Raw genomic sequence first — 18194 nt, 5'->3', positions numbered from 1 at the left:
TTCCCCGAAAGTAAGACAGTGTCTTACTTTCTTTTTACCCCCAAAAGTGCCACTATGTCTTACTTTCGGGGTATGTCTTATATTGGAAAAAATCCCACAGCAATCGCAGCAAGTCTCCATGCAATGTACCGTATGGGGACTTGCCGCGATTGCGCCCTAAGTGTACCGCAAGTTAAGGAAACTTAACCACCAGCGGCTGCACATGAGGGCACTGAGGCTGTGTGATTTTGTATGTTGTCCATGGTCCTGATGGACCACGGACAACATTACTGCAACATTTCAACATTTCTCGGTAGCCGAGCGTTCAGCTGAGCGCCAGACTGCCGGCATGTGTCAGCTCTCAGCTGAATGCTAAGCCGCCGGCATGTCAGGGCGCTCAGCTGAGCGCCAGACTGCCGGCATGTGTCAGCTCTCAGCTGAATGCTAAGCCGCCGGCATGTAAGGGCGCTCAGCTGAGCGCCCGACCGCCGGCATGTGTCAGCTCTCAGCTGAGCGCTTTGCCGGCGGCATGTCAGGGCGCTCAGCTGAGCGCTCGGCCGCTGTAACTGTACTGTAAAGAGGAAAAAAAATAAATAAATAAATTTTTACTACGTCTTACTTTCGGGGTACGTCTTACATTAGCCGCCCCCCCCCAAAACCCCCACTACGTCTTACTATCGGGGGTGTCTTACTATCGGGGAAACACGTTAGTTGTTTATGTTGTTTGTTGGTGATATTTTAAAAATATTATTAAAAGTTAATTTTTAGGCGTTTTTTGGGCTGGGTACTTAGCTATATCTACATGGTAACAAGGAGGATGGACACTTTTGTGACTACCTGGTTTTGCCAGGGCATCACAATTACACGGTCCTGGGGAGCGCTAAGGAGGAGAAGGATGGTTTCTTGCTTAAAATTCTTTATTTTCTTTCATACCACCATGGTATGAAAGAAAATAAAGAATTTTAAGCAAGAAACCATCCTTCTCCTCCTTAGCGCTCCCCAGGACCGTGTAATTACTTAGCCTATTCTACATTACCTCATCGGGACTCAAGGAAAGGAGCTGCTTTAAGTCTGAGGCTGGAATTCTAAACTGGGATCGGCAGTGACGCGGACTCCACGTAACCGGTCAAATGACCACCCCACAAGACGCAGATTACTCGAGCAGAGGAATACTTTAGTGGTGTCTGGATTTTCTGCCCAGCTCCACAACCAATGCTGTAACAGAGGTTGTGCAGGGTTGCATAACCTCTCCAGGTGAGCGGTTATAATACATTTCCAACTACCGTGTCCCTGAAATCCTTCACATGCACTCCTCCTCTTCTTTTTTGTGTGCCTAGAATACAGGCTATGGCCTGGAGCTGCTGTATTTGCGGTGTAGTGCTCAGACACTTACAAACCAGCAAATAAAAATGACAGCCTCCAGCGGATGCAGAAAAAAAAAATAATATTTTTTTTTTAAAAAAAGCAATATGTTTATTAAAATTAATTGACTACATAATCAATTATTAATATAAAAATTGCAACATATTTCCTTTAAGTTTTGCTTAAAAGTTCCATGTTCAGCTGATTGGTGGAGTCTGACAGCTGGGACCTGAAACAATGCAGTTATCACCTAGAATTTGGATAGGTAATAACTTGCTTTCCCCGGACATCCCCTTTACGCTTGCTGTAGCCGGTGCAGGTAGAGGTGTGAAAGGCCGTTCTTAATATTTTAATGAGCTTTTTAAAAAGTTGCTAAATGCAATATTTATGGTAACCAGACAAATGATCAAAAAGGCAGAACAATAAGTGTTTGTAGTCTCTCTAGGAAATCATGGACAAATCAGTCTTTGGGTAGAGGTATTCCGAGTGCGGTGTGTTGGTTTACAGTCCGGGCTTCCTGCACTTGTGTTTCAGTGCAATAGTCCTCCAGAAAAACATTGGCTAGATTGCTAAGCCTACGGTTGGCGGATAGTGAGAATCTGAGCATGCACTCCACAACAGGCTGGGTGGTAATTTCCATGCGGGAAGCAGCTGTACTCAGATACATGAGCGTTGTAATAGCCGAGAGAACAGTCTCTTCACGACGACTGGATAGACAATTGATCACAAGACTCAGACCCCCTGAAGCCAAAATGTCACTCTTCGTGGTTTTATCCAGACATAAATTACAAAGGCCTCCTTGAAAAAGAAAAAAAAATAAATTATACCATGAGCTCCCCGTGATCAGACTTTCCTACAGCTTCTACATACTTATGAAGGCGTTTCTATCTTGTAAAGTGAAGGCATAAAGCAATTATATGTCATAAGTGGGCATCCAACCAATGAGAATCCCACCGATCTTGAGAATGAAGCAGCTGCAGGCGTGGAGCAGCAGTATATTCACCATCTCAGTCAAATGTCTTAAAGGGGTTTCCCCAAGAACTAAGTTCATTTTAATTAATAGATCTTGGAATAATAATAAGTTCCACAATTGGATGTGATAAATAAAAATGTTCCTGTGCTGAGATAATCTTATATATGTGTCCATGCTATGTACTGTGTAATGGCCGTGTCTGACCTCACAGGAACATGGTCTGCTCATACCACATCTCCTTGGCTGAGGAAGAAACAAAAGAGTATAAAGATATTACAGGAAGGGATCAAACTCAATTATTTTTGTGAGGTAAAACATTTCCATGCTTGTTTTTTTTAAAAATGTTTTACCTCAAAGAAATAATTATTTGTGATTCCATGCTATAGCTATATAATGTCTGTATACTTTTTACTTCCTCTCCGGCCCAGGAGCTGTGGTATGATCAGACCATGTCCCTGTACGGTCAGACACAGCCATCACACAGTACATAGAGGACACACACACACACACACTACATAGAGGACACACATATACATACATACATATATATATTATATATATATATTTCTCTATCGTTTCATTGGGGGACACAGGACCATGGGTTATGCTGCTGTCACTAGGAGGCTGACACTAAGTAAACAGAAAAAGTTAGCTCCTCCCCAGCAGTATAACCCCTGAGCCGGAGGCGGGCTCAATCAGTTTTTTGCTTAGTGTCGTAGGAGGCTGATGTGGGCCGACTGGGCCCCCTTCAGCCACTTGATTTTTTGCGTATATTTTTTCATTTTTTTCTCGGCGACGCTCGTCGCTCTCATCTGTGGTAATTCTTTTTTTCTGCAGGTATCGTTTCTCTACCTCAGCTCTCGCAGCCCGTGTGGGTACTACTCCCCTGGGTCGCAGAAGCTTGAGTCGTCGGGCCCTCTCCCCCGTCCAATTCCACGGTACCACTCGGCACGCGGGGCTAATCCTTCCTGGGCACCCCCTATTCACCCTGCGGTATCACCCCAAAGGGTGCAAGGGGCATACAGCAGGGACTGGACCTCGCAGCGCGTCTGGATTGATGATGGGGCCCGCAGCGCTGCTTCACTACAGGGGGCTCCCTGCCCCCACCAGCGTCCACCTCCCTGCCTGCCTGCCTGCCTGCCTCATTCTTCTCCTGCGGCCCGCAGCCAGTCCTCCGGTGTGCGGAGCACACGGACACAGGTGCAGAGCTCCACGCCTGCACACGGCCAGATGCGACGCCGCCGACCAGGTAGGACACCCCCCCTACCTTCTCCCGGGCGGTTACAAAATATAGGCCCCGGTCCGGGCCTACTCACAGAGCGCCCCGGCCTCGTCCCCATCCGGCGCTGGAGTCCACACATGCAGGGCTCGGCCGGTGCCCGGACATCGCTGCCGCGCCGCCGCTCCCGCAGGTAGGACCGCCGGTCTCTACCTTCCCCTGCGCCGGCTGCTTCAAATTTAGGCCCCGGTCCGGGCCTACTCACCGGGCGCCCCGGCCACGTCCCCATCCGGCGCTGGAGTCCTACACACCTGCAGTGCTCGGCCGGTACCCAGACATCGCTGCCGCGCCGCCGCTCCCGCAGGTAGAACCGCCGGCTACCTTCCCCTGCGCCGGCTGCTTCAAAATTTAGGCCCCGGCTTCAGCCCTGTCTCCGGCGTCCCAGGCCCGCCCCCCGCCGCATCGCTATTGGCCGCCGGCCGCTCCGTCTCCGCCCTCCGCTCAGCCCCAGGCATCACAGTGGGGGCGGTGGATGCTTTTTCCCGCTCTCCTGGGCCCGCCTCCAGCCTCCTCAGCGTTCATTTTAAAAAAAATAAATAAATAAATAAAGGGATTATGGCAGACTCCCGGTATGCGGTTTGCTGACGCTGCAGCAGCCCGTATATCAGGGGAAAATAGACCCAAGTCTTCCATGATTATTAAATACAGTGGGGGTTTTTTATCAGGGCTTGCGTTTTGTACATTATATATTAACCCCTTCAGGTACTTTTTTCGGGCTTTGCATCAGGACACATCCCAATTAGGGTTAGTCTATAGAGCTCTCAGAGCTGAGTTTTTAGTTATTTGGGACCGGTAGCTCAAGTTTGCGGTTCCCTTAATGGTAATTTCCCACACATAATGGCAGATTAGTGTTGACAGCTACCGCAGCCCCTGGCACCGCATGCCCCTGTATCTCCCCCTGCCGGCCGGTTAATGCCCTCTCTCAGGCCACATATATTCCCTCGCTGACGTCCCTCGGGTTCGTGCGCATGCGCTGCGTCCCCCGCCGACGCTTGGTCATACCATCCACAAAACGGCGCCATTCCCTCGGGGAGACGAGTCCCGTACCAGGGACCTTTTTCCTAGGCTAGAAGCGGACCCTACAGGTCTCGTCTTTCGTGGCCCCCCAGTTTTCCACCTTATTCCCCAGGTCCAGACTGCCTTCCTACGGTGGTCTTACGACCTCTCGGGTGTTGGCCCAGGCTTTCCATCTCCGCTGGACTCCGAGCAGGACCTGGATGTTTTGGCGCAGGACGAATAGCATGCTAGAAACGGTGAGTCAAGCCGTAAGGCTACGGACAGCCCCTCTTCTCTCCGTGCACCCAGGTCTCCTTTAGGACGTTTGGAGCAGACCCTTGATGTGCTCGGGGGACATCCAGAGTTCGCCGAGTTACCGCGTGTTCACAGACAACTACCAGTCACGACGTTTACCAGCGGTAAGCCATGTCATTGTCTTTATTCCCTTCTCCAAAGGGGTTTTCGGAGAGAATGGCCATGCTACACTGGAGTCTTTGATTGATCACAGACATCTACCAGACACGGCGTTTACCAGCGGTAAGTCGTGTGTTTTTGTCATTATCATTCCCCCGAAGGGCTCTAGAGAGAGGGGGCAGTTCACCTTGCAGAGACGAAGAGGGCAGGCCCCTGCGGTTTCAGTGGAATCCAGTTCGCCGTGTGACTGTGTCATCACGAATAATCCCAGGCCTCGATTTTTACCAGTGGTAAGTCCTTTTATTGTCATTACCCCTTCTATAAAGGGGCTCCGAAAGGAAGGGGCACCCCACCCTGTAGTCGACCCGCCTGTGTTCCTCCGGGTTTCTCGTCCCGAACGTGGCGTCCCTCAGAGAATCAGCGAGCACCATACGCAGCGGACCAAGTTCCACCTATGCCGTCCCAGGACTGGTTATCATCTTCAGTGAGTTACCCTCTCTTCACATACCTGGGGCCTGCCTGCTGCTCGGCCTGAGCCTCTACCATCAGTGTGTCCACTCGTCGAGACCTCTGACTCGGGATCAGGAACGCAGATTCGACATCTAGGAGGTCACTGACTTCCCTTCCGACTTTAGGGAACGCCCCTCTGGAGATAGGCGAGTCCAGTGGCCCCCCTTGGCTACGTCAGGGTAGAGTACTTCTCTCCCCTAGACTACGTAAGGGAAGGATTCATCCCTTTCCATGCATCGACCCAGATGCATCAGGATCGTCCCCTCACACTAGGTCCCAGCCCGTTCACGCCGCACCCGTCAGGAAGCCTCTATCCCTCCAACAGCCCCTCCGCCTTGCGTGGCAGTGGACCGTTCCAGTTTTTTATAAAGAGCGCTTGCAGGGATCACTGTCCCTGCGCACCCTACTCTACAGGGCTGCTAGGTTCTCTACGCCCAAGTACGGCCGGGAGGCCCAGAGTTCTCACTTCAAGGATCCTCGCTTGAGGTTTAGACCGTCATATTCACTTTTCGCTACTAGGGTAGCTGAGATACCGGAAGGGATCCTCCCAGACCCTGGTTCGGTCCATCATCCCTTAGGCACGGTTTTTTTCGAGCCCGTTCAGGGGTAGCTACTCCTCACGCAGGAATAGTTTTCCTTCCTGGCACAGAGTCCCGCGTACCCTTGCCACCCGCTCCCGTTTTGGCTATGCGAGCCCTCGGCAGTCTGTGGCGGTGATAGCGACGGTGCAAGTACCAGATTTCATCCCTTACTCTCCAGTGGACCACACTGAAGATCGGAGACAAAGAGGGTTCCGTCTTCGCGGGTGATCCGCCAATCTCCTCATAGCGGACCAGTCTTCGAAACCGTCCCTTGGGAAGCTTCCCTTTCCTCCTCTGGAGGATATTATCAACCGTCACCAGTCTCCCGTGCTAGGGTATGCTACCCCCACCATTCCTCGGCACGGTCCCGAGGGACAGCCCTAGAGCGTTGTCTCCCCTTCAACATTCCGGAAACCAGAGCCATCCGGTTAGCACGGCTACAATTTCTTCTCTGGGTCGAGGTTTGCCCAGGCAGGTTCCAGTCGGACCATGACACAGCGGTGACGTGCATCATCCACCAGGTAGACGCAGAGAGTGTCATGGCAAGGGAAGAGGCCAAGAAGATCTTGCTCTGGGACGGGTCCCTTAACTCGCTAATCTCGGCAGTACATCCCTAGCATGGACGTTTTGGACGGCCGATTTTTTCGGTAGGAAAGACCTCCCTTAGGAAAAGGGCTCCTCAACAGGGAAGTCACCAGTCAGTTCCCTGGCGAGGGAAGACCTCCAGTCGTGGACCTATTGTTCTCCCGTTCCAACTTTCAAATCAATGGTGCTTCGAGTGTGCCACCTGCTCTGGAATAGGTGACGACGCCCTCGACCGGTCGTGTAGCCTGTTCAGGTTCTCATGCATCTTCCTGCAGCTTCCCATGGTCTTGAGGGTTCTCAGGATGGACCAAGGCAACGATGCCTCTGGAGTGACCCAGGCGAGCATAGTTCGCATAGCCTACTCAACTCCTCACGGAGGCCCCGGGGCTCCTTCCCGACCGCCAAGTTCTCCGTGTCGGGGCCCCTCTCTTCTACCAGGACTCAAAGGTCCCAAGTTCGACGGCCTCACCAGTGGATCCCGGGTGCTGCCTCGGTCAGGTCTGTTGACAAGAGGATTACAGACAACGTTGAGGGTCGGGAATCCAGTTTCCTCCAGGATTTATTTCCACTCGGAAAGAGCTCCCCCGGTGGGTGAGGACCACATCTTCCCTCCTTCTTGCTGGCATTCTTCCAGTCAGATCCGAATGCGGCCCTCTTGAGCGTCCCTGTATCGGCCAGGTGTCGGCCGTTTCGCTTCGTTTTTTTTCGGAGTCTTTTCACTTCCCGTCCTCCAATCAGAGCCTTCGCTCAGAGAAGCGTCCATCTGGCTCGGCTGTTTCATCGTTCACTAAGAACGTGGGTCCTTATTCCAGTGAGGGGTTCGTTCAAGGTACCCCTTTTTTCCCGGCTTCCACCTGTTTTTTGTAGGTGGGCTCCTCGTGGCCATCTCGTTGTTACAGACAGCATCAGGGCGGACAGCCCTCTTGTCGTTCTTCCCCCCCTTTTTGTTTTCCAGCTCCTCCAGCAGGACAAGGGGAGGCTCCAGCCAGAACTCTTCGTTTCTGTCCAAGGCAGCTCGCTGTTTCCTTCCAGAAGAGGTGTTTAGTTTTCGGTTTTCGGTTCTAGTCTCCTCTCTCAGCCGGAAAGGGGCCTAGTTCGTTCCAGAACTAGTACGAGCCCTCAGTCTTACATGTCTGCAGGACACCCTTTTCGGTTACACCGACAACCAGTCCATCCCTCCACCCGTTCCCAAGGGGCGCATGCCGGCGCCAGGGGCCAGAATTTTCACATGGATCCATTACTCCATATGTGAAGACTATCGCATGAAGGGCGGACTTCCGCCGCGGTCTACCGAGCAAGGGGGACCCTTTGGACGATTGGACTCCAGTCGTCGACCGTCCAGGTTCCCTGGGCCGCCACCCGATCTAGTCGGCATACCTTTACTAGTTTCTACCAGGGTCACACCCAAGCTTCGGCAGCGGCCAGTCTTGGAGTAAGGTTTGCGGGTGGCAGTGGCACACCTGTAACAACGTAGGTGCTTGTAGGTCTGGCGCAAGCCCGACAAGGGGAAGCGGTTGCCTTCCTATCTCCGGTGATGGTTTTTCTTCCCACCCAGGGACTGCTTTTGGATGTCCCATGGTCCTGTGTCCCCCAATGAAACGATAGAGAAAGAAGGATTTTTGTGTACTCACCGTAAAATCTCTTTCTCTGAGTCTTCATTGGGGGACACAGCACCCACCCTGCTTGTGTTATTTGTTATATATTACCTGTCGGTTGCCCCAGTGGCCATTTCCCCAGGCCACTGGTCACACGACTACTGTTCATAGTTTTTATCTTGTTTTATCCAGGATTGTTTGATTCTCCTCCTACTGCTTGTGCGCTAAACTGATTGAGCCCGCCTCCGGCTCAGGGGTTATACTGCTGGGGAGGAGCTAACTTTTTCTGTTTACTTAGTGTCAGCCTCCTAGTGACAGCAGCATAACCCATGGTCCTGTGTCCCCCAATGAAGACTCAGAGAAAGAGATTTTACGGTGAGTACACAAAAATCCATATATATTATATATATATATATATATATATTATATATATATATATTTTTTTTATTTTTTTTTTATTTAATTCATTTATTATCTCAGCACAAGAACATTTTTATTTATTTTATATTTTTTAGACTCTGGACCTTATTAGTATTCTAAGATCTATTGCTTGAAATTAACCTTGTTCGTGGGAAAACCCCTTTAAACTCACCTAGATAAATAAACCGCACATAGAAAGAAATTTAAATTGATGGGTCACATCTTTGCAGAATGAGATGACATTTTCAGTGATACAAATTGTCTACTATGATCATTTTTTTAACATTTTTGGTGTGTGTTTTTTTTTCTAAATGGTATTCATTGTATAGGTTGTTACAATTTTATATCTTGGTTTGTTACAGAATTCCAAACGTACTTAATTTTCTTTACTTTAGTTTTTACATAAAGATAAAGTATAAAAATGTTATTTTTTTTTTCTTACAGTTTCACTTTTTTCCTTTTTTATTGTCCACATATTGTTCCCATACAGTAATATTGCCCCATCTTGTAACAATGTCACTCATCCTGGTCCCCATCTTGTAGTAACGTCTCTCCATCCTAGTGCCCATCTTGTAGTAATGTCTCCCCATCCTGGCCCCCTTGTTGTAGTATTGTTCCTCATTCTGAAGTTCCTTACATTCACATAAAAAGATTCTTCTCACCTGTCCTCGCTCCCTCGGTGAACTGCGTCCTCTCCCTTCTCCACAGCCATGGCAGTGATACTGCCCACGTTGGGCATCCCAATGTGAGCTGCCAGCCTCTGCTTGGCCTGTGGCTGGTATCATAAAGCAGGGAGGCGGTAGTCCTCTGCACCCTGCTACTTTTCAATTGAATGTGTGTCCAAGGGCACATTCAGCTAAAAAAAACCCCCACAGGAGTTAGCAGCCCTGACTCCCTGGACCGCTCTCGGGAGCTCTAGTATCTGAGGGGCGCAGAATGCAGCCTCAGAGGCTGCATGTGGTCCACTTGTTTGAGACTCCTGACCTAAGTGCTTCCAACTGGAACTACAGATGCACCAATTCACTTGAATAGAGCTCAAGTGCTGTTTTAGGCCTCTTTCATACGTCCGTGAAACACATGCACGTTTTGCACAGACGTGTAAAAGGTGCGTATGTGTGTGCTGCCAGTGTGCTATCCGTGTGACAACCGCGTAGTACACGGGCAGCATGAACTTCTATACTTACCTGTCCATGGTGCTGCCTCCGGCCCAAGGTGTAGTGAATATACGATGAGCATAAGGAGTGGGGTTTGTAAGCAAGTGACAGCAGTGCTGGAAAAGGGGAGTGTAGAAATTAATTTTATTTCACAGAAACGTGGTTTTCTCTTGCAAGTGTCACACTGATGTCACACGGACACCTGTGCTGTCGGAGAAAAACGGACATGTCTACATGTGGAGCATACGGACACATGTATGCTCCACACGGACACACAATCCATGTGGAAATATGCACACATTGATTTTCATGGGTCTACGTGTGCCATTTTAAACGCTTAGGAAGCCTTTGCATATGTATTGTGGTACTTATTCTAATTTTCTAAGATAATGACTTTTTGGTTTTTCATTGGGTGTAAGCCATACTCCACGACATTAAAGAAGTTGTCCGACCATAAACTCCAACTTTTTTTTAAGCTAATCTGTGCTGTATTGTCATATAAAACACCCCTACATTTTTTTTGTTTGTAACTTTTGTTCTTCTTGAATTATCACTTTCTTCTCTGCACCTCAAGCAAACTTGAAATCTTCCTGTGCTTGATTGCTGAACTTCACAGTCTGAGCTGGCACCACCCGGCCTCACTGTCCAGACCCGCCTTCTGCCCACCCTCTGCACACTCATTGGCTGTCAGTATTCTGCTCAGCACTGACCTCTCATCACTCCAGCATTGGAAATAACAGAGCAAAGATGCTACATACAGTATAGCACCTAATGTGAGTCTATAGTAGATATGAGTGTGCATGCGGGTGTGTATATATAATTATATAATATATATATATACACATACATATACACAAAAAGAAGAGTCTTTCAGACCATTTTTTATGCTGAAAACACCCCATTGGCTTATACTCGAGTTAGGGTCCTCCAAAATATTATTTATATTATTATATTAATTGTCCTCCGTTCCTGCGGTGTCCTCTTACCTGCTTCTTGCGGACCGCAGGTACATAGACCTCCTCTTTGATCGTGGCCGGTGCAGGGTTGTTGTCAGTGCTTTACTCCACCCGAATGATTTGTGGCGCCGCAAGCATTCTATATGCCTGCGGTCCGCAAGAAGCAGGTAAAAGACACAGAGCGAACGGAGGACAGGTGAGAATAATGTGTGTGTGTGTGTGTGTGTGTGTGTGTGTGTATGTATATATCCCCTTATGATCCCCTTCTTGTCCCCTAGTATGCTGTTGATATATACAGTGGAACCTTGGATTAAGAGTATCTTGGATTGAGAGCATTTTGCAAGAAAAGCAAAGGCGTTCTAAAAATGTGTAACTTGGTTTAAGAGCAATGCTTTGCAAAAAGAGCAAAATACTCACCGTGCACACTTCCGGTTCCGGCCTTTCACCGTGCTCTGACCCGCTCTGGAGGTAACTTTCTGTACATGTGTACTGTATACAGTATACCATTGTACAGTGTATGCTATATAGCATATCTATCAATTTGCATTTGTGGATACAGTATTGTACTTTCTTATTGATAACTAGTATAGCACATTGCTTGTATTGTACCTCCCGCACACCAACATTTCTATTGTAAGCTAATGTACAGTTTAATTTCTTTTATATGCTTTTAATGCACAGAATTTTGTATTTGTGTAGTGTAATAATTTTATATGAATACAGTACATTATATTGTATTACTGTAACAAATTGGTATAAATACAGTAAATATTTTTGGGTTGTGGAACGAATTGTCTGTGTTTCAATTATTTCCTATGGGAAAAATTGCTTTGATATAAGAGTAACTTGGTTTAAGAGCAGACTCCCGGAACCATACTAGGGGACAATAAGGGGATCAGAATGAGGACATTACTAAAGGATGGGCACATTACTGCAGGGGTCAATATGGGCACATTACTAAACGGGAGAAGAAGGGCACATTATTGTCCCCATCCTATAGTAATGTGCCCACCCTGTAATAATGTGCCCATCCTGCAATATTGTTCCCATCCTTCTGCCCATCGTATAGTAATGTCCCATTCCTGGTCCTCTTCTTGTAGCAATGTTCCATCCTGTAGAATTGTCCCCTATTGTGACATTCTTCACACACACAAAAAAAACAAAAAGACAAATTCTTCTCACCCGTCTTCCATTCCCACAGTGTCCGGTTTCCTTCTTTTTGGGGACGGCAGCCCCCTTGATGAACGCTGCCGATGCAGGGGGCCGCTGCTCACAGAGTTTTATATCAGATGACAGATTTCCGAATGCTGCGCAGAGATGAGCTCTCTCTACAGCTACTCCAATGATTAGCTTCTGGCCTCTGATTGGCCGGAGGCTGTTGTAGTAGCTGTAGAAAGCACGCATCTGCGCACCGCCCGGAAATCTATCATCTGAAGTAAAGCGCTGACTGTACGGCCCCCAGCACAGGCAGCGATCATCAATGGGGCTGAGGGTCGCATCTTTAAGACCACTGCACTATGGAATGTGTGGGAGGGTGCGGGGAAGGGGGGGCTGGGACTCTGACGTACTGTCCCTGCCCCACTAAACAACATGGCTACAACATGACGTCGGTTGTGATGTCCGTCAACAAGGCGAGCATAAGCTCCTGCACCTGTCGACGTGACATCACAGGAAGTAGCAAAATCCCGGCAGGAGCGGTCACATGACTAATCTAGGATCTCATGTTTTCTTTATAGCCACAATATGTAATGTTTTAATCATATACAAACCTATTCCAAACTCCACCAAGGTTTCATTATCTTCAGTCAGCATATCCAGAAACAAGTCTGGAACCTGCAGTTGTCGAAGGTATGCGAGGTTCTTAGGGTCATATGAGAAGTTGGCCAGATTTGCCAAGACCTGTTCCTTGGCATCTAAAAAGAAAAGAAATAAAAATCAACCAGAGTAAAACTAGCAATTATTATGACTGGAGATATCATACATGAAAATCCAATAATGCCATTATCATATTCACATTTTCAATTACATAGCTACACCATAGTAGGTAAAGGTGTCAGCGACATCAAGTTTAAAGGAAGTGTGTCACCCCAAATGTACACTTTAATCTAAAGACATAGACATATAGGAGATGATGCAACAATAAAAATTTGTTATTTTAGTTTTTAAATGTGCTCTTCTATTGCACAAAAAAACCCCAAACAACTTGTACTATATAAATATGGGTGCCCGGTGTGCTCTTGGTGTTGCTAAATGCCTTACTGCACTACCCACATATTTAGATTACAGACACTCATTTTATGTTGATTGACAGTGCTCTTATGTTCTCCCATTATTGTGCAGTGTTAGTTTGTTCTCGCCGACCCCAGATATTTATATATATCGATCCCGTATTTCTTTATTAATGTGTACATTGATGTGTGTGTTCTGCTCTATAGGTGCCCTTAATCGTGTACCTACATATTAGTAGCCATTTTCATACTTTTTGAGTTGTAAGAATCTTTCCTGGTCGTTTATTTTGATCTGCACTGGTGTGGCTGGTGCGTTCCAGGGTGATACGCGGAAGTATCGCCTTTGTATTAAGAATGTTATGATGTGACCCACGCATGCGCTGTTGGTGCGTTCCACTGTGGAACGCGGACGAACTTTGAACTGGCCGGGCGTGCGCACTAATGGCAGCCCGGGCAGCGTTCTCGTGAGGGTACGTGATCCCGCGCATGCGCGGTGTGTGCGTTCCACTCTGGAACGCGGAAGAACCATCTTTCAGCCGCACGTGCGCTCTAGTGGCCGCCGAAAAATCTAGACCTGATAGATTGAATGCGGATCGCACGGGCACAGTTTTCTGAGCTCACCCGAACTGTAAGTCTAATGGGCAGGATGGGTGAAAAACTATTCCGATCTGCCCTGTTTGAATATGAGGATTTGTGCACCTGCTCAGCCTGATGGGAATCTGGGCAGATTTCTCTATGTCAATATACGGTGATCGATTAGTAAGGCTGCTGAAGGATGTGCTCCCACTGATTGCTGGTGATACAGGAGTACTGAGAGGTATATAGGGTCGGGCTCTGGCAGTATACAGCGTCCCACTGGCCATTAGCACATACACTGAAAGCGGTGTGTGTACACACTGACTGAAAGGAAGCAGTGTAATGTATTGACCTGCCACTGCAGGCTCTACTTTTCTTTTCTCCCCTGAAGAACTCTCCGGTTACACGGAGAGGGAAACGCGTTGGGAGGGGCATTGTTTGGTTACTGGGGTAGTTATCCAGACTTGGGTGCTGCCCTTGTAAGGGCGGAAGCTATTGCAGGGGCACGACAGGGGTAATGTAATTATACTAAATCCTCCCCGACTTTACGTTTTTGTCCTGATGCCCGTCCGCCTTGGCTTTTACAGTGGTGTGGATCCCACAAGAGAAGAACTGGGTGAGATCCTTCCTTTAATTATATTTAACTTTGCACTTTGAGCTAATCTATTTTATCACTATATTTATTAAAAGTTATATTTTAAATCCTTGCTATATAACATATCACGTTCAGGATTTTGGCTGCATCTTCCTGCTAGTTGGCAGGTCTGCTTTTCTTTTTTGACAGTGCTCGCTTTCCCAAGTCGGTGGTGTCTAAAAGGTAAACCTCTGTTGTGTGCACTGACACAATGCAGTAGAGAGCACACAAATCACTCTCTCCTCGCTTCTGACATTGCTCATTTCCTTTGCCATCACTTCAGTGCAGGAGTGAGCAAACAAATCACTCTCTCCCCGCTGATGACATTTCTTGGGTGTAGCTGCAAGGAGAGAGCGATTTGTGCACTCAGTCCTGCACTGAAGTGACAGCAAAGGAGATGACCAATGTCAGAAGGGAGAAGTCATTTCGGTCAACTCTCCTGCACAGAAAGTGATAGCAGGGGAGATGACCAATGTCAGAAGGGAGAAGACAGTCATTTCGGTCAACTCTACTGCACAGAAAGTGATAGCAGGGGAGATGAGCAATGTCAGAAGTGAAGAGTGATTTGTATGCTCTCTCCTTCACGGACGTGATAGCATGGGACATGAGCAATCTCAACAATGAAGAGAAAGTGATTTGTGTGCTATGTCTTGCACTGAAATGATAGCAAAGGAGAAGAGCAATGTCAGAAGTGTGGAGAGAGTGATTTGTATGCTCTATCCTGTACTGAAGTGATCGCAGGGGACATGAGCAATGTCAGAAGTGTGGAGAGAGTGATTTGTATGCTCTATCCTGTACTGAAGTGGTCGCAGGGGACATGAGCAATGTCAGAAGTGAGGAGAGAGTGATTTGTATGCTCTATCCTGTACTGAAGTGGTCGCAGGGGACATGAGCAATGTCAGAAGTGTGGAGAGAGTGATTTGTATGCTCTATCCTGTACTGAAGTGGTCGCAGGGGACATGAGCAATGTCAGAAGTGAGGAGAGAGTGATTTGTATGCTCTATCCTGTACTGAAGTGGTCGCAGGGGACATGAGCAATGTCAGAAGTGAGGAGAGAGTGATTTGTATGCTCTATCCTGTACTGAAGTGGTCGCAGGGGACATGAGCAATGTCAGAAGTGAGGAGAGTGTGATTTGTATGCTCTATCCTGTACTGAAGTGGTCGCAGGGGACATGAGCAATGACAGTGATCACAGAACTGAGTGTTATCTTCAGAAAGTGTTGTCTTGCCGTATGTGAATCAACACAGGATTTTCAGTAATCTAAAAAGTGGGTGTAACAGTGCACTTAGCCACAGTAAGGGTGCAGTGTGTACCCTCATTCGCATATTACGATGAAGTTCTTTTTGGGGGCAAGATAGTGTCAGATATCAGATTTAAAAACCAAAAAACCCCACAGTTTTTATTGCACCTCCATCTCCTACAAGGTGATGTGGTTAGTCTGATGTGATGTGGTTATACCATGCCTGATGAAGAGACCTGAGTAGTCTCGAAAGCTTGCAATTATTACCATCTTTTCAGTTAGCCATTAAAAGGTATCAACCACTGAGGACTCTCAGTTCTTTTAAACAATTTTTTCATTAGTGATGGGCGAGCACTAAAATGCTTGTTCCTCAATTTGAGCTGGTCAGATGCTCGGACGAGCTTGACGCGAGTAACTAGCATTATGGAAAGTCAAAGATTGGACTAACTGGGTGTCTGCCTACATACCGCCAGCCATAAACACAGCATTTCCAGGGGTAGGGAGGGCGAGTTTTGGTCACACTTCATCCGAGAATGTTGATTTATCCTCCAGTGAGGAGACGGACACTGTGCATGGCTCTCCCTGGGGTGCCAGCTCACATCATACAGTGAAGCCAGCCTGTGCGTTGTGGTCATTGTGTATGTACGAAATATCCGAGCACCCGTGACACCCTGCTGAGCTCCGCTATAACCAGAGCACCCGTGACACCCTGCTGAGCTCCACTATAACCCGAGCACCCGTGACACCCTGCTGAGCTCCGCTAGAACCCGAGCACCCGTGACACCCTGCTGAGCTCCGCTAGAACCCGAGCACCCCGAAGACTGATTGTCTAACGAGCCCCGCCGAGCACATTCGCTCATCACTAGTGACAACTGGCGAATGACAAGGACATTTTACATTAGTAAGTGCCACGTTTCCCGCTAAGTGCACATGCAGCAATGGCCACGTTTCCTGTGTACGCTCAGCGGATGCACCAAAAAACAGTGAGTGATGCTATAGCCCCGACTGATGCCACCATACCCGCCACTCTGGAGTTATATGTTGGCATAGCCTTTACTGAAAGCACAATCTGATCTGCCTACAATACAGGGATATTATATAACGTTTATATTTATCATATTACATGTCAGCCTATGCATACCTCCCAACCGTCCCGGATACAGCGGGACAGTCCCTCTTCTGAGCCTTTGATCCCGGGTCCCGCCCGTGAGGCTGTTTATCCCGGCTCCACCCACCCACTGTAGCCCCGCCTCGCTGTTTCTCCCTTCTACTATTCATTACAGAGCCGAGCGCGCACCTACTCCTGTGACTGCTGCTGAGGTATGAATCACCCCCTGCAGCAGAGCGACCCCCCCCCTGCAGCAGAGCCCCCCCCCCCCTGCACCAGAGCCGACCCCCCCCCAGTCCCGGAGCCTGCGTTTGTCTGCAGCTGTTCTCTGATTCCCCCGTGTGCGGCTTCTCACTGCTGCAGACACGCGGGGAGTCAGGAAGCTGAGGAGACCGTGCAATCAGCGCTTCTCTCTCCTGCAGATAGCAGTGGCAATAACCTATGCAGAGTGGCATCTGCAGGCTTCTATTACCGATCAGTGGTCTCCTGCCTGTGGAGCAGAGCTGCTGGGTCCTAGCTTCCCAACAACTTCAGCTCTGCTTTATCCTGGCTGCCCTACCAGTTAAAGGGAACATGTCAGCAGAAATTTCACAATAAAAGTAAAAGCTTCCCCTCTGCAGCTCCTGGGCTGCATTCTGGAAAGGTTCCTGTTGTTATTGTGCCCCCTTTGAGACCTACAAAAATACTTTATGAAGTCTTACCTTTTTGTATGCAAATGTGTTTTTATGGTCACGGGGGCGGGCTGTCTGGCGTCCGTTATTCCCCCTCCTGCCGCTTTACGCAGTCCCCCATTACTCATTTACATACACAAGGACACCTTCCTCATGTAACTGTCCTCCCGAAGTTTTGCGCATGTGAACGCTTTTTCAGGTGATTGCGCAGGCACGAGATTATGGGCGGCGCTGTGATTGTCATCAGCAGCGTTAACCAAGTACCCGCCCATAATCTCGTGCCCGCACTTTTCCCTCTGACTCCACCGTTAAGCGCAAGTGCTGGCCATATGAACCATGTTACCTATTACTGCTTGCACGAGATTATGGGCGGGTACTTGGATGACTTTGCTGATGACAATCACAGCGCCGCCCATAATCTCGCGCCCATGGTAATAGGTAACGTGGTTCATATGGCCAGTGCTTGCGCATAACGGTGGAGGCAGAGTGAGAAGCGCGGGCACGAGATTATGGGCAGGTACTTGGATGACGCTGCTGATGACAATCACAGCGCCGCCCATAATCTCGCGCCCATGGTAATAGGTAACGTGGTTCATATGGCCAGTGCTTGCGCATAACGGTGGAGGCAGAGTGAGAAGCGCGGGCACGAGATTATGGGCGGGTACTTGGATGACGCTGCTGATGACAATCACAGCGCCGCCCATAATCTCGCGCCCATGGTAATAGGTAACGTGGTTCATATGGCCAGTGCTTGCGCATAACGGTGGAGGCAGAGTGAGAAGCGCGGGCACGAGATTATGGGCAGGTACTTGGATGACGCTGCTGATGACAATCACAGCGCCGCCCATAATCTCGCGCCCATGGTAATAGGTAACGTGGTTCATATGGCCAGTGCTTGCGCATAACGGTGGAGGCAGAGTGAGAAGCGCGGG

At 48.6% G+C, this 18194-nt stretch overlaps 1 protein-coding gene across 1 annotated transcript in view; it reads right to left on the bottom strand.

Moving 5' to 3' along the window:
- Window positions 1–1675: 1675 nt before the first annotated feature.
- ARMC7 (armadillo repeat containing 7) overlaps window positions 1676–18194 on the bottom strand; it is a 32621-nt gene continuing 16102 nt past the window's right edge. Inside the window, exons 4-5 of the mRNA XM_075347486.1 lie at window positions 12574–12717; window positions 1676–2139 (exon numbers count right to left, since the gene is read on the bottom strand). Coding sequence (XP_075203601.1) covers window positions 1802–2139; window positions 12574–12717 — 482 coding nt within the window. The 3' untranslated portion in view covers window positions 1676–1801. The remainder of the gene's footprint in view (window positions 2140–12573; window positions 12718–18194) is intronic.

The sequence above is a fragment of the Anomaloglossus baeobatrachus genome, chromosome 5 (assembly GCF_048569485.1).
Source record: "Anomaloglossus baeobatrachus isolate aAnoBae1 chromosome 5, aAnoBae1.hap1, whole genome shotgun sequence".
Lineage (NCBI taxonomy): Eukaryota > Metazoa > Chordata > Amphibia > Anura > Aromobatidae > Anomaloglossus > Anomaloglossus baeobatrachus.
This window is presented reverse-complemented; position numbering and strand designations above follow the sequence as displayed.